At 54.9% G+C, this 16,751-nt stretch overlaps 3 protein-coding genes across 3 annotated transcripts; 2 read left to right on the top strand and 1 right to left on the bottom strand.

Moving 5' to 3' along the window:
• Window positions 1-3,488: 3,488 nt before the first annotated feature.
• Window positions 3,489-4,216, bottom strand: LY79DRAFT_535111 (uncharacterized protein; the record flags this gene model as incomplete). The annotated part of the gene is made up of 1 exon (XM_060556489.1): window positions 3,489-4,216. A coding segment is annotated over exon 1 (317 nt), but the record flags the coding sequence as incomplete, so codon positions are not given.
• A 6,224-nt stretch (window positions 4,217-10,440) lies between these two features.
• LY79DRAFT_575145 (uncharacterized protein) lies at window positions 10,441-12,019 on the top strand (the record flags this gene model as incomplete). The annotated part of the gene is made up of 2 exons (XM_060559677.1): window positions 10,441-10,456; window positions 11,562-12,019. 2 exons carry the CDS (start codon window positions 10,441-10,443, stop codon window positions 12,017-12,019), a joined length of 474 nt encoding a protein of 157 aa, XP_060420035.1.
• A 278-nt stretch (window positions 12,020-12,297) lies between these two features.
• LY79DRAFT_665121 (phosphatidylinositol-specific phospholipase C) lies at window positions 12,298-15,620 on the top strand (the record flags this gene model as incomplete). The annotated part of the gene is made up of 2 exons (XM_060563013.1): window positions 12,298-14,622; window positions 14,676-15,620. The coding sequence occupies 2 exons, from the start codon at window positions 12,298-12,300 to the stop codon at window positions 15,618-15,620; spliced, it is 3,270 nt and encodes a 1,089-aa protein (XP_060420036.1).
• Between the last annotated feature and the right edge of the window lie 1,131 nt (window positions 15,621-16,751).

Genomic DNA, 16,751 nt, shown 5'->3' on the forward strand with positions numbered 1-16,751 from the left:
GCAGCATCGCATAGCTTCCTTTGGAGCCTGTACGGTACCACGTACAATTCAGTCGTGTCAAGGCACATGCGTGGCGAGCAGTGAATAACAAAGAGTGAGGGAGCAATAGAAAGGCCGGGGGGGCTGCGACATCGTAGTCCCGGATCGAGGGTATGAACCCCTAGCTGGCGATGAGAAGGACGGATGTATGTACTGTAGGTATGTGGAGGAAGAAGGCAGCCGTTGCTTTGCTTGTGCAGGCAGCGGACGGGCGGAGAAAGGGAGAGAGATGTTTGCTGGCTTGTCGACGTCCAATTCGTTCGCGACGGGGAGTAGGACGTGGTTGTTTGGGATTGCCTCTCGTGACCCCATTTCGAATTGTTGATAGGTACCTACCTACCTACGGTGCTACGGTACGGGAGCAATGACCACCTCGCTGTCGACGAGCATTCGACGTTCCCATTCGATCCCAGCTGGGAAGCCGAGTAAGAGCACTGTTAACCCCCTTGTCAATGGCCAGCGGCACCCCTGTCGCGCCTGCTGCTGAGATGGGCAAGTTCGGGGGTGCCGTCGGTCGCATTAGGCCTCGCGGTTCTCAACTCGCCTCCTTATTCGTACAATGGACAGCGAGCACACCAACCACACACACCGCTCGCGCCACACAACGTTGGACTGCACCACATTGGCGGGAAGGGGAAATAGCCATCTGAATGCCAGCTTCCAAACACCGTTCAGCGAGTGTGATTTCTTGCGTCAACGATTGATCAGTGTATTTGTAAACGGAAAAGAACAGGGATCGCACCTTCCGGCGCCATTCAATGTCTCCCTCCCTCGCGACGTAGACAATAGGTAGACGACAGGTAGACGGACGAATGACAATCTACCTAGGTACCTGGATGCACCTACCTAAGGAGGTAGGTGCATAATACCTGGGCACTTGAGAAGCTTAGGTAATGCACTACTCGGCGCCTTAGCTAATCAAGCATGGGGTCACTCTTCCGTGCTAGGGGCGTACATACAGTACATACGTCGTACGTGCTGTGTGGGCGCTGATGACGGCAGCCCGAGAAGACGAGAAAACCACCAACCCAACGACCAGGGACCCTCGACCAAGTCCAGCCTGACGGCCTGACTAGGGAAGGAGGGGCTTCGGCAGCGGTTTGGTGCAGTGCAGCGCAGTGCACTACGTGCAGGGCCGCGCTGCGCTGCCTGCTCGGAGGCCCGGGATTATCTCCAGCACCGGATACCCAGAAACCAGTGCCCAGTTTGCGGAGACGTCCTTGTCCCCGCCCTTGTCCTGATGGGCCGCCTTTTGTTCGAACCAGCTTCGAGAAAGTGACAAGACTACGTCACTCCAGCGCCGCTTGCCCAATGGGAGCCCAATCATGTTTGGTATCTCTGCCCCCCCCCCCCCCCCCCCCCCATATTTCTGCCCCTGGGTTGTGAAATGACAAGACCTCAATCACCTAGCTGGGCTCTCAACCCTTAACTTAGGTAGGTAGGTAGTCAACCAACGAGCCCGTCCCCTGTGGCCTTGTACCAAGGCATTATCGAGAGACATTTGCCCATGACTGACTACAGGTTGCTGCCGTAATTACAGATCGACGGGATAGCACCCACATCCAGCAGCCTCTTTCCGAAACATGGCGGCGATGAGCAGCACCCAGCGTACAGGGGCCGGTTCGTCCAACCGCATACTTGGAATTTGGTGACAGTGTACCCTTTCTTCAACAACAATAACCAAAGATAAGATCGGCGCTCAAAACCCTCCCGGATCTCAGCCGTGCCAATCCCTCTGTCGTCCCCATGCTTTCAGCGTCGCGTACCTGATTGAGGTGACACTTTGTCTCGGGGAGGAGGGGGAAAAAACAACAAAACATGGACGAACAAACCCCTTTACCGCTCCCGGTCCGCACACTTGGATATGACATCCCATCCCGACCCCGTCTACATCCGGAAAGGGGTTTCGTCCTTGAGACAGCGGTTAGGCCAATGTCCTGCTTCTGTATGCTGCTGAAATCGGTGTCGACCCTAGCCAGCACATGGCGTGGACCCTTATTCCGTGAGTACGTTGTATGAGGCTCAACGCCAACCGACTGAGGCGAGTTGAACGCGCTCGAGCATATTGGGTTGGGGGCCCGGGCCGACGAGGGAAGGGGGAGGGGCGTCAGGGATTCTCTCGGCCGATTGCCACTCTTGGGCGGGCCCAAAGTCGTAACGTTTTGTTGCTCATCAAACACGGTTCATACCCCAGGAGAGGGCCACAGCACGACAGAGCAAAGCTCGACAGGCCTGTGAGAATGCCAGCCTGACGTGGACTTTTGGCTGTCATCGTCCGCAATATCAGTCGCAATCAAGGCCCCTCCCTCCTCCTCCGGCTGCTATTATCTTGGCGGTCCGACGGAGCAAACGACTGTTGGCTCGGCAGGTTAATTTCGGTTGCAGAACAAAGGCTTCGCGCCGCAACGGGCTGACGCATGACCCTCCTACCGTTCATCTCATCGTTGTGGGCGGCATGCGCATCTGACATGACAGGCCATGCCAAGGAGTTTACCAATGACCTACATGACGTTGCTGTTGGATGCATAGCGCCGCCGCTCACCTGTTGGACGGCACGTCGGTTCTCACGACAGCGTCAACGCGAAGGCCGCTAAATGAACCATGGCGGTCCGTCCGATCATTGAAGGCGACAGACCGTGTCTCTCTCCTTGGCAAGCAAGAGATTGCAGTATCGCACAATTGGTTGGCTCAACGTGGTACCAGAGAACCACATGACATGCTGCTGCTGCTCTACGATGTCAAATGTCGGTGTGATGCACCTTATTGCCGACAACCAGCCAAAACGCAGCATTGAAGAACCTCTCAACCACGGCCCTGGTCGCCCATGGTTTTACGCGTGTATGGACCCCTCCGGGCAAGCGAGCAGGAATCGTCCGCACAGGAGGGGAGCCCGAGGGACGCCGTGCATGAGCGGTGCTAGCGCCGTAGCTTCCGAACGAGCACCCCTTGGATTCCGCCCGTGAGTGGTTACGGGCGGCCTGTCGCTGACTTCCTGTCACGGTTGGACGGGAGCGCGGTGAGAGCAAGCACAGCCAAGAAGGAAGGACGAAGACGGCGCTGTTGTCGCAAGGCAGTCGGTCACCTGCCATGACACATCAGCCAGTGCCACCAAAGGGGTTGGGCATCTGGGCATCTTGTTGGCCGGCGGCCTCGTCGCAGTCGCATCGCATCGTATCGCATGCATCAGGGCAGGCTCGCCAGCACGGCAACAGACAACAGCAGCGGCGCATCAGAAACAGCATATTTACTGCAAGATTTGTGTACCCGCCCTCCCAGGAGTCATCAAGCGCCAGTCGACCAATCCCGTTTGCTCAGGTGACACCTCGACGGCACCGATGATGCGGAGTTGCGTGTTAGACAGGGGGGGAGGCCGACAAGGCTGCATCTGGTGGTCCCCAGTGTACGAAGCTGCAGCTCTGTTGCTTCACTGGTGCTACCCACTTACTAGTCCCTTCCACCACCCCCCCCCCAATGTCTTGTCTCGGCACCGTGGAAGCTACTCTAGCATCTCTTCCTAAACTATCTGTACAGTTGTACTGTTGCAGTCTCGGTCCTCGGGGAGTTTTGCGTAGGTAGGTGAAGGGTCCCTCAGCCACGGAAAACTTCTCACGCCGCGCGATGCACGCAATGTCGCTAAGTGACGACCAGAGACAACAGAGATGGCTGATTCTTTGGTGCATATCTCTGAACCTCACTCGAACCAGGCGTCTTGCACCGGGCTGGTTTGGCTGGGCAAAGGGGTTTCGGTGCTAGAGGGCGGCTAGAGTACTGTACCCAGCGGGTACATCATCGTTTCTCGAGGGCCCTTCTACGCTACTACCCATTAACCTACCGTACCTACCTAGGCATGTATGTAATAATATACGTGTTATTAGTCCTCGTACCGTAATTTAGATACAATGCTACGTCTTGCTTGTTGAAACAGGAGCACGACGGTGGATAGCCCCACCCCCTAATCGCTTTTCCCACGTCGCCTGAAAATCTGCTTCCTGCTAGAGGCACACACATACACACACCCAGACGGGCGACGAACAGCCGTGATACATCCCAATAGATCAATCTTTTTTTTTCCCCTTCCCTTCTTCCCCCAAGCCACGGTTGCGCGTGTGCTGCGACGAACCAAGACAAAGACACGCTAGTCGGAGCACGCAAACGCATGATGATGATGATGATGATGACCATTGCCGCCACTGCTAGGTATCCTTCTTTCTCGCCTACCGACCCATTCCCTAACTAATCAAGGGTGTGGCGTCGGCGCCGTCCCCGCGGGCAACCGGAAAGGACCAGCGACGCGTGTTGATCGACCTTGGTAGAGACGGTCTGGCACACTCGTGCGGGAGAGTAGTGTGTGTGTGTGTGTGTGTGTGTGTTGCTTCTTGTCAGTCAACCTTGGGTTCGTAAAGCTACAAACTAGATATCGAGGGTGAGGGAGATTCCCAGGGCCCGCCTCCAACCTTGGTCAGAATGTGGTCATATCTCAGGTTTGTATCTCTGCCATTCCAGCCGAGAGAGTGGCTCCCATTTCCCGCGAGCACCGGTAACGATGTCACCACCCACCCCAATTGGTTACCCCACACTTTGCGTTCCTGGGTTCCCTACTAGGTTCGCTTCACAGTTCGGCCTCTGGGGGGTGCTCTTCATACATTAGAGTCCTTTTCAAATGCGGTTTTATTTTCATTTCTTTCCGGTGGTATCTTGGGGCATGTCGTAATACCGACGACGTACTCATCTACACGTCGCTCCTTCTTGGAAAGAGAGAGAGAGAGAGAGAGAGAGAGAGAGAGAGAGAGAGAGAGAGAGAGAGAGAGAGAGAGAGAGAGAGAGAGAGAGAGAGAGAGATAGAGAAGAAGAGAAAGAAAAAGAAAAAAAAAGAAAAAAAAAAAAAAGGAACAGCGAACAAAAATTCCTAACCGAGTCCGTTTAAAAGGCAAGTGTTTATTTATTCTGCGACGAAGGATCTGCCATTCCGATGTAAATCAGAGTGGAATGCACTATTATGAATCCTAGCCACATACAAACGCCGTCTGCGTGGCGCGGGAGTGGCAGCGACCTGTCGTCCATGTCCGCCGGAATTGATTGCAATGTACACAACACAATATCCTGTCTCAGTTGGCCGAGCTTGGGCCTGTAGGCGAACAACCTGCGTATGAGCGGGTTGCTTCCTTGTTTTGTATGCTTTCGTGCTTTTTCATCTTGATCTGTGTTTGATTTCTGTTTTCAGCTTCACGTCAGCCAGCCGTTGTGTTTACCTCTTACGGCGTCCACGTCACGTATAGGTATGTCGTTGCTTAGCGAGGAGGGCAGTGTGGTACTATGGTGGCCTTGGAGAGGCCTGGCGTCCTTTTCCTGCGCGCACGCGTGCGGTTACTAGCCTGCGTCTTCCTTTCTCTCCCTTTCCCTCACAACTTCCACGCATGCACACCTTGCTCGCACGTCGGTCGGGCGACCGCTACCCGTGTCGCTGGATCACACATTTATGGAGCCCATATGGGGAGAGAGGGTACGGCAGGGAATCCCAACGGGGCGGATGAGTAGATGCATCTAATTTTACCCCCTGTTTGTTGCCCGCCCTGCAGCATGAAGACACAGGGGGGGGTCGGCCGTCAGGCCGTTGGCGCTCCGGGAGATCCTGCTCGTCTCTCAGGAATAATAAACAGCAGTGACTCACAATAGGAATGGGGAGCTGAAATGGGGGATGAAGCAAAACAACACCCCCCTGCGGCTCTCTCCCTCTCTCTCTTTCTAGCTTGATGCAAGGTCGTTACATCCATGGCTGACGCCCAGACTTGTTTACCCGTCTCTTGAGCGGTTGCAGTCAGCAGGTCGTAACCACAAGGATGAAGTAATCAGCGGAGCGTACGCAGTGCGGTACATGCATTTTCGGACCCAGCAGAACTCTAAACCACCCACTGTGCGTGTTGGATCTGTGGCAGTAGCGTGTGGCCGATTATTGCAGGCCGTGGCACGATACCAGACGCCGCGCGAGAAATGAAAGGGCCCTGTTCATCCGCAAGTCCGAGTGAGCGTTTAAGCCATTGGATTAGTATCCATCTGGCGTGGAAACCAAGCTCGGCCTTGATCGCCCTCGACCAAGAGGGCAATGAGCGACGTCGTCGTTGTCGTGAATCAAGACCCCAACGAGACGGTGAGACCCCCGTTCTACAGAGCCGCCTCAGGGGGCTTGTCTAGTTCAGACGTGCTTTCCAAGGACAATAGGTGCCACCCCTACGAGAATCCACCGATCAACATCAAATCATCGAAGTTGAGGGATTCTGTGGCAGGCTCGGTGGCAGATCAGTAATATGCAACCACCGGTCAACGCCTTGGGTTTCCCTGACCGAGCAGGATCTTAGTTTAGTGGACTATGCACCTTGTGGGCGGAGGCGAATGTGTGCTGATGTAATGAGCGGAAGATGAGCCATTCGCGGTATACCGAGAAGATGGGGCGTGGGGCACCACTGCGAGTTCAGGATTGGATGCGGCGCTTTCCGAGGTGAACCCTTGTCGAGCGGTGCTGGCGGCGGTAGGATCGCAATGGGCCAGACAAGGGTGGGGACGAGACGGGTACCCGGTGGTGAGGGCACAACGGCGCTACCGTCACAGCAGTGGAGGAGGACTTATGAAAGCGTGTGCGGTTGCGTGGCTCACTCAGCCAAGATGGATTGAGCTGTTGGCGTGCAATCAATCACCCGAGAACAGGTTGTCAGACGGGATGGGATGTAGTTTAGCAATGCATGGCGACATCGGTGACCTGGATGTATTCCATTGGCCGCTAGCTGACAGCATCAGCGCTGGGCTGTATCGCATGTATTCGGACCCGGGTATGCCTTGGGCATGTCGCTCATGCCCCCCACGGCCGCATGCAACAACCGGCTGACCAGGCTGTCCGAGTGCGGGTGGTACAGGGCGTGCGAGCGAACTGATAATGATTTGCAGCGTGGGAGGCATGCGTACAGATAGAGAAGCGAGTGATAATTACCCGCGTCCGTCCGAGTGAATTCGCCAACAGGCTGAGCCAGCACATACAGAGACAATAATAGCAATCCGCAATCGGCGAAATCAGCGACGAAGCGCAACCTGGATATACCAGGTACAGGGTCAGGTGATGGGCAGTAATTTATCGCCGATCCTCTGTGTCGAAACAAGCGAATTCCCGCTGGCGGGCGAATCAAAGGACAAGGTGGTGTATTTTGACTTTGTCGCAGCTGAGGAAAGGCTAAGGTCAGCTGGACACCGACAAAGGAGTAGAGTTCCCGAGACACGAGAGCGCTCGAGGTTCAATGGCGAGTGAGTTACCGGAGGACGAGGATATGAGGTCGATGGCAGAGAGGGCCATGTTTGGCACGCGAGGCGAATGGTACGACAAATGCCTTGACGGGCTTTGTCCGGTACGTATCCCTAAATCTCGTCATCGTTGATCAAACAGGCACAGTGCACTCACGATGCAGATAGTTAGGTAGGCACGCGGGGAATGATTGGAGGGGGGAAAGCACGAAGCGCCAAAGCACGGAAACCATACCATCGCTCTTGCGCCTGTAAGAAGGGGGCCCGGAAATGGGCGTCGACGTAATGGGGAAAACAAGACACTAATTACGGTACCTCGGCACCTGGCTTTGGCGGGGGAAATGGGATCATCATGTCAGTCTGACCTCACATCGGCTTTCGTCACAGACCCCAGCAGAAAAAAGGTAAGCGAAAAAGGAAAAAAAAAAAAAAGGAAAAAAGAGACAAGAAAAGCAAAAGTAGAGGAAAAGTCCAACTTGGGAGCTAACCTTTGATGTGTGCCTGGACAACTGCCTGTTACATCTGTCCGTCTATACGTCTGTGTGTACATAGTAGTAATATCGCATAATTGAGAGGCGAACCTGTGGAATGACTGTCGAGAGGCAAAACGTTCGTTCATACATGTCCACTACCTACCTACCGGTACCTACCTAGGTAGGTGTAAAGGTATCGAGGATGCTAGGAACAAGCAAGGTATTGAGTTACCGCCGGGTCGCGCGCACGACACGCATTTGGCAGTGTACCTAGGTGCCTACCTATCTGCCGAGCTCGCACCAACACAGTACTGAATATTCCTTCGTCCATCATGGTGGTCTCTCCCCTCGAGCCAGTCTTGTCAAGGTGTCTGAGCGTTGGCCTTCATCTCCCGGCGCAAGGTAACGCATTGCGGCAAAGGATCTCCCTTTCAACGAGGACCGCTGAGGTACGCTGTGCCAACGAGCTCACCGCACGGGGAAGGCTGCGTGCCTATAAGGAAGGGGCAGGCACCTTGCAAGGTCCTTCACCGGTTGTTATTGTCGTCAATCATCTGCCATCTGCTTGGACCTGCAATACCTGCAACGGCACGTACACAGATGTCCCGCAACGACATGTGCCTCATACTCGCGCTGTACGGGACAGGACAGGGAGGCCAGAGGATGGCAGGAGCCGACAAGGCAACATAAGGCGGACAGTAACCTGCCTAGTTTACAATGTACGTGTACTCCGTAGTGTGCGATAGTATGGATGTCGACAAGGCAAAGCAACACCAAGGCTATTCTTGCCTTCGTGCATGCAAGTACGTACTGACTACACGGGAGTACCCCTTTGCCATCCTGTAAGACTAACCATTTGTCCTACGGAAGTGGTATAAGCAGAAACCGGTCGCGAGGCAGCAGAAGCGGCAACAATACGTACGTAGGTAGCTCCTCCCCTGAGAAGGAGGCAAATGAGGTGGGAACATGGAGAGGTGCGCGGCAACAGTACGTGGTGTACCACAAGAGAGCCACTGGCAATTGTTGTGTTGCTTGCCGGCCACGTCTCTCTCTCCAACTCTGTTGAGTGAGTGCCCTTCTAGCAAAAGGCGCACAAACGGACGGAGTCATCTCACACCCACCCTCTCTCCTTTTCCATGCCAGCGGGACCCCTGTCTGTTCTCTCTCGGCCGACATTTTTTTTTTTTTTGGAGGGGGGGCGTTCCTAGGAATAGAATTGTTCTTTTTGACTTCGACTTCAGGTCTCCCTTGGGAGAGTCCCTTCCTTTCGGAGCCTGTTTGGCGGTGCAAGCAAAAAGGTACGTACTCATCCTACAAGCAGGTAAACCACCTAACCTAGGGAGGTGGTTTACCCAAGTACTAAAGCCAGAAGAACGAATACCTTCCCTGTCATGGGCCTTGAAGTTTTTTACAAAGGGGTTTGCTTTATTTTCTGTGGTGTTATTGTTTTATTTTTATTTCCTTCTTGTCCACCTTGCCTCTTTTTCTACTCTTTTACCCCCTCAAGCCCAAGGACCAAGCTCCTTCCCACCCGTGCTGTCCACCACCTACCTACCTTACGTGGTTCTGTAGCTCAGTACGTACCCTCCCACTCAGTCTTCTGGAACCCCCTGTCCTTTCGTCAACTGTTTTAACGACACACCCCCTTTCTGCTCCAATGACGACACACCCTCCTTCCACATTCCGTCCCCTCCTCCCCCCAGCTTGTTTCTGCCCAGTTCCCCGTCTTCTGTCTTCTGCGCATCAGCATCACCGGTGTCGACCTTTCTCGTCTGTCCGCCCTGCAGCGCGCGGCGCAGGTGCAACCCTTGTGTACAAAATTCGTGCCGTTTCCTTCCCTGCTCCCCCTGTCGGTTCTTCTCTCCCCCAGGTCGTCCCAGGGCCAGGGCCGCCCAGCAAGCCCAGGCTCCATGTTCGTACATGCGCCTCCTAAAGGCATTTTGCATTTTGACGTCCCATTCAAAGTTGCAGTCGCAGTCGCCGTCGTAGCCCAGCGTCTCCATCTCAACCCTGCACGCTATAACGGTCTAGGGGGAGAGGAAGAGAGAGACAGAGAGAAAGAGAGAGAGAGAGAGGACTGTGTGTGACTGTAACCTCAATTGCCCCTCCCCATTTTCAGCCCAGTAATAGCCGTATCAGCCCAGCGTCTCCGCTTCGTGGATCCGTCTGTTTTGAATGAATGAATGGAAAACGGAGGAAAACACCAGAGCGACACGGACAGACACAGAAGACCAACAAATCAAGAGGTCAAGGTGAGTGAGGTGAGGGGACCTGACTGACTGCTAGCTAGCGACGGCGGACTGACATGGGACAAGCCTTGCGAGCTAAGTACACAGCACGTACCTACCTACTTACTTTTATCTTGCTCTGGAGAGCTTAGCGCCCTCTCCTAGCGCACGTCCTGTCATCCTCCTATTCCTCTGCCCAATTTTGCCTTCGTCCTTGGTGTCCGCTTTTTATTTTCGTGTCTCCTCAGCGGCTCCCCTCGGCGCTCCTCCTGCTTTTCTGCCGTGGCAGCTTCTCCCCTGCAAGTTGCAGCTAGGTACTGTAAGCTGGGAAAGGTATCAGTGTATTTGAAGTGTAGGATGTACGAGTAGATAGTCTACCTAGTATAGGTAGGTGCCTGGCGGGGTATCTCGTCAGAATGTCCCCTGTGGCCCGTGAGTGCGCGTATCTTTCTTTCGCATTCCTCGTCCGGTCCTCCCTCATTACCCGCGAACCTTTGGGCTTCCAACCCCATCCTGGTGTATCCGTAAACCCAGTGACCCCCCCCTCCCCAGTACCTTGCCCTTGCCCACCCAGAGTTTGGCGCGCACACTTGGCCTCTCTGTTCCTTTCCGTTCCCCTTTTTCTCCCCCCCCCCCCCCCTCGGTGTACGTTCTGTACCCCCTTACCTCACCGTAGTGTACATGGCGCGACTGAATGGTACCTTCCCACGCCATGTGTGTTTTCTGTACTACGCTACCTACCTCGCTCCTTCTTACCCATCCATCTGGGGCGCCCATCTTGGCTCGCTCCCGTTTTACCTCCACACCTTCCCTGCAAGCACACCAACCCAACTCACTCCTCTACCAAGACTGTCTCTGCCCACCACCCACCCTCGCTCTCTGATCAGCCCTGGCCGTCATTCTACCGCGTACGCCCCCCTGATCCTCTGCTCTGCCTTACACCTTACGGATACACCCAGCACACCTCTCTGGGACCCGTACTCTTGCTCGTTTACCTTCGTTTCCACCCTCTCTCTCCTGACCCTGACATTTTTTTGTGCTGGTCTTTGCCCTTACTCCAAAATAAAGCTCTTGGCTATGCCTCCTTCCCGCCCCGTCTACTCATAATTTCCCGGGCCCCAGCTGCCACTCCCGCCCACATAAGACTTGACTGCCACCACGTACCTTTCATCCGTCTGCTAGCACAGCCAGTCTCACACGCACCGTATTTGCCCACCTACTACGAGTACCACCACCACCATCACCGGCGACTGGACTTTTACCTCTTCAACTACATAACAGCTGACCACAACCTCTTTCCCTTTGGCACACACGCTCGAAAACAAAACCACCAAGTCAATCTTCACATTCCGTTCAACATTCTCGGGTCCAGATCCAAGAAACTTGCTCATTGAGTCATCTGACTGCTACTTTGCGTCTTGCGCACCCTTCCGAGCATCTCCAAGGTCTCGTTGCGCCGAATCACCTCCCACCCGATCCACGTTCGATCTTCTGCCGGGCACGAGCCTGCGCGACCTGGAACTGCTACTTTAACCAGCCGGCAAGGAAGCCAAGGACACAGAAGAACAACCGAGCATCTGCTGCGGAAGCATTGCGTTCCGGCCTGTTAATGCTGTTCGTTCCGTTTCCCCCAACTTGGAAATAAACCCGAATCAGCGACCTGCATACCACCTGCCACATCACTCTCGCCCTCACGCCGCGAGCCATCACAACAGCTGCCTGGGCCCGCCAAATCCAACCCCCAAAGGCCAGAGGCAGGAACTCGAAGGACAAAACCACGGACGCCTGCGCCCTCGATTGGCCCAATTCGACACTCCCCGTCCGCCCTGCGCTGCCACGCCTGCAGTGTACCCGGTACGAACCACCTGCGTGGTCTATCAGGTTCTCTGGTACGCCGCATCGCATCGCGCCGCGCAGCAACACACGCAGGAAGAGATCATCAGTCTCCCCACGCCTGCTGCTGCCCTCTTGGAGGAACCCTTGCCTGCCAGATAGCGCCGTGCGTGTGGAACACCCACCTCGGTATCTCAGGATCGACCTCTCCCACGCATTCCCCGCATTATCTATCCCTCTACGGGCCGTTCCACACAACCACCTCTCCAAGGATGCCGTCTCCAACAGCTACGCTTTCTCTATAAACTGCCAGATCATCCACCTTGGATTTCGCCTGGGACCTCTCCAACTCGCCTGTATTGAAGGCTGCCCTCATGACTATCATGTCCCCTACTTCGACTCAAAACATACAAACACCCTCGCCCCTTTTCACTCCTACCATGACCCCCCAGACCGCTCATATCAGGCGCACACGCCCGAGCCATGTCCAGACCAACCTTCCCTCCAACTCACAACACCAACAACAACAACAACAGCCTACCATACCAGCTTCAGCCATCAGCGCCTCCTCGGTAGCCTCGAGCTCACAGCAGGGCTCCCCCATCATGTCTCCCGAGGCCGTCATAATGACGACCAACAGCTCGGTCCAGGCGTCCCCCGAGCACCGGGGACGTGGGCTCATCGACGAACAGTTCCCGACAGGCTCCTTCCAGCTGCCAGAGCCAGTCATCTCACGGAAAACGAGTAACAACTCGCTAGGCCAGACCCTTGTGGGCAGTCCCAACGCCATGTCCGAGGCCGTGAGCAAAAGCGGCAACCTCATGAGGCGTTTGTCCAATAAGACAAAGGCCTGGAAGAACCGCCGCAGGACATCATCCGCTGCCCCGAACAGTCGTGATGGTAGCGTGGGCCCCGGTATTCTCCGCAGGAGGAGTGATAGCAACACCACGGCCCCGCCTGACTTTGCCGCCTATAGCGACTCGGACGACGAATTCGTCGATGAGACAGATGATCTCCCGTCGTTGATTGGCGGTCTTGACGGGGCTCTCCGAGAATCGTCCTCGAATAGCACGACGGCTTCCGTCGCCGGCTCCACCTCCCCTTCCAACACAACCGCCGGTCCCGTCATACCCTTTCAGCTGCTTAAGGGCACCTGGATCAGGAAGGTCTCGAAGAAGAATGGGAAAAAGCGCTTCATTCTGGTCCTTGAGCCGGACGCTGCCAAGATCTCGTGGGACAAGAGTAGACCCCACAAGTGTCTATACATCGATGACATCAAGGAGATCAGGACGGGCTCCGATATCCGACAGTACCGCATCGACTACGGCGTACCCGAGACCGAAGAGTCTCGGTGGTTTTCCATCATGTACTCGGTGCCCGACAAGTCCAAGACCAAGATGATGCACCTCGTGGCCGACGACTCCAGCACCTTCTACAACTGGGTCACAACTCTCGAGGCCATTTCCAAACACCGACAAGACCTGATGGCGTCCTTGATGGCGTTTAACGACAGGGCAATTCGCGACTACTGGCTTAATGAGATGACCAAGCAGGGTGGTGAGAAGCCGCTCTCTCTCGACGACGGCGACATCGACTTTGAAGGTGTACAACGTGTCTGCCGGAATCTTCACATCCATGCGTCTCCCAGCCAGTTGCGCGCCAAATTCCATGCGGCCGATGTTACCAACACCGGTCGTCTGAACTTCTACGAATTCCAGACGTTTGTCGGTTACATGAAACGGCGTGACGACATCCGCCAGATCTACCACCGGATTGCAGCGAACCCAGAGACGGGCCTCACCATCAAGGAGTTTCTGGACTTCTTGCGCGATGTCCAAGGGGAGAACGTCGATGCCGATTTGGCCGCTTGGGAGGCCCTCTACACCAAGTTCGCCCGCAAGTTCAAATCTAGAGATGCGGACGCGGCCCAGTTCGACGGTCTGAAGATGGGCGACGCGGCTTTTGCGGCATTCCTGACCTCGACTTACAACCTGCCTGTGCATAAGGAGCCCAAGGAGTATACCCTTGACCGGCCGTTGAACGAGTACTTTATTTCCAGCTCCCATAACACGTACTTGATGGGCCGGCAGGTCGCTGGTCTCTCCAGCGTTGAGGGCTACATCTCAGCGCTCGCTCGTGGTTGTCGCTGTGTCGAGGTTGACTGCTGGGACGGTCCTGATGGCCAGCCCACCGTCAACCATGGCCGGACTCTCACCACCTCCATCAGCTTCCAAGAGACCATGACGACAATAAACAAATACGCCTTCGTCAAGACCAAGTACCCCCTTTGGATCTCGCTCGAGGTTCACTGCAACCCCCAGCAGCAGGGCGAGATGGCTCGCATCATCAAGGAGACTTTTGGCGCCCGTCTCGTCACCGAGCCGCTCGACTCATCCGACAGGCTCCCCACCCCTGAGCAGCTGAAGGAACGGGTCCTTATCAAGGTCAAGCGCCCCCAGCCCGCCCCAGAGCCCAAGCCAGCGGAGACGACCGGTCGCCGCCGAGGCAACAGCCTGACCTCGCCGTATCCAAAGCCCGTCCAGCTCGACAACAGCATCATACCCTCTCAGTCACTGCCACAGAGCCCCATTCTGAGTCCCAGCCTCTCATCACGCAGACTCGTGAGCAAGAGCCGCGTCAACACCATCACCGAGGGCGAGGTGCAGGACGCCCTGAGCAGCAGCACGAGCGACAACGACAGCGCAGGCGAGCGGGTCCCCCCCGACGCTCTTCAAACAAGACGGTCAAAGTTCTGGGAGACTTGGGTGTGTATTGCGCCGGGCTCAAATTTGGCGGGTTCGACGCCCCTGACGCCAAGGCTTACAACCACATCTTTTCATTCATGGAGTCGAGCTTTACGAGGAACAGCAAGTCCAAAGAAGAGCGGAGGGCCATCGAACGCCACAACATGCGGTACCTCATGCGTGTTTACCCCGATCGCACTCGGATCACCTCAAACAACTTCAACCCCGTCACATACTGGCGCAAGGGTGTACAGATGGCCGCTCTTAACTGGCAGACGTTCGATCTCGGCATGCAGCTCAACCAAGCCATGTACGAGAGCGGCTCTGACCGGTCAGGATATGTTCTTAAGCCCAGCGAACTCCGCGAGATCAAGGTGATGCCCCAGGAATGGTCAGGTTTCAGGGAACGCCAGGAGGTCACCTTTAGCATCGACGTCATCTCGGCCCAGCAGTTGATGCGACCCAACGGCATGCCCAACAACAAGACGGTCGACCCCTACGTCGAGGTTGAGGTATTTCACTCCAGTGACAAGAGGGATAAGCGGGACGTGGACCCCACCGAGGCACCCTCCACAGATTCGCCCCTCAAATTCCGGACCCGCGTAATCCCCGAAAACGGCTTCAACCCGATTTTCGATGGCAAATTCACCTTCAAGGTGACCACCAAGTTCCCCGAGCTCATCTTCGTTCGCTGGTCGGTCAAGCTTTCCCACAACGGCGAGAGCTACAACGACCGCCCACCCGTTGCTACGCATACCGCCAAGCTCAACGGCCTCAAGCGCGGCTATCGCACCCTCCCCCTTTTCGATCACAACGGCGAGCAATACCTCTTCTCGACCCTCTTCTGTCGCATCAACATCGACTCCGTTCAGACCGTCTTGATCAAGCATTCCGATGAGTCGGATACAATCAGCGCTGCCAAGCCCCGTGGAGTCGGACGCGTCTTCAACACATTCGGCACGCGCTCCAACAATATTAGCCCGAAGTCCAGCATGGACAAATCGGGTTACGAAGGCTAGTCTTCGGAACCCTTCGCTTCTTGGCATAAATTTGTTTCATTTTATTCCCAAGTTTTGTATCAGTATCGACAGAGATTTAACGACAAATGCCCGGGCCCTGCACTGCATCCCTAGGGCGACACGACACGGCCGAACCCAAAAGACAGAATTCTCAGTGCGCCATTTCTTGGATCTAGTGCTATCAACTATCAATACCCCCTTTGGCATTCGACTGCGGCGTACTATTGGCATGGACGAGAACTTCCTGGAGTAGTCTACGACTATTTTCTTTCGTTTCACCCGCTTTCCTTGAAGGATGCGTGGTTTTTAGGGATACCACCAGGGTTGCTTTTTCTCTCTCTCTTTCTCTTTTCTTTTGTATCTCTAGGGGCTTATCATTGGGAAGGCGGGCGAATTCACAGGCATACAGTCACCCCGAGAGCCTGAAGGCCGGGAGCCGACTTTGGAAGGGAACGGACAGCATATACCACATGTCAGGAATGGACAGGAACATTATAGAATTGGGATCAATCCGACATGATGATAGCAAGAGTCGAGAAAAGACCATAGGAAAAAAAGTTTTTTTTTTTTTGTTTCTCATAACTCGACTTTTACAATACACAACGGGAAACACTTGCGTCGATGTGATATGGCGAGACCTGGAATGCATCTCACGGGGGGGTTGAGTAAGGACAGGACTTGGTTGGTGAGCGGGATTAACAAGGAGTGAGGATAACGGAGGGAGGTCCTGGACGGTCCGCATGCTGGGATTAGCATAGAAGGATTAAGCATTGACATGAAGCATAATTGTCTGGAATGGATGGACCGGGCGGTGGTTTTTTAAATGTTTAGGGGTGTGGCCAGACAGACGAACCTAGAGGATTGGATCCTGCACCGGTGTCCCTGGTTGCTTTCTTTTGATGGAAGCGAATTGACGTTTTCAAGTTAATGAGACAATGTTGCTTTTCTCCCACGAAACTTGGGAATGAGATGAAGAGAGAAATTTGACGCCACCCGCGGTTCTACGCTACTCAACTGGCGCGAAACAAAAACCATAAGTTTCATAACATATGAGCTTCCAACTCTGAAATGATGGGAACCACAATACATCTGCTTTGTAATCCATCGGTAGGCAGACGCTGATGTGAGGTG

This window comes from Colletotrichum navitas (genome assembly GCF_030913465.1).
Source record: "Colletotrichum navitas strain CBS 125086 chromosome Unknown LY79scaffold_2, whole genome shotgun sequence".
Taxonomy (NCBI): Eukaryota; Fungi; Ascomycota; class Sordariomycetes; order Glomerellales; family Glomerellaceae; genus Colletotrichum; species Colletotrichum navitas.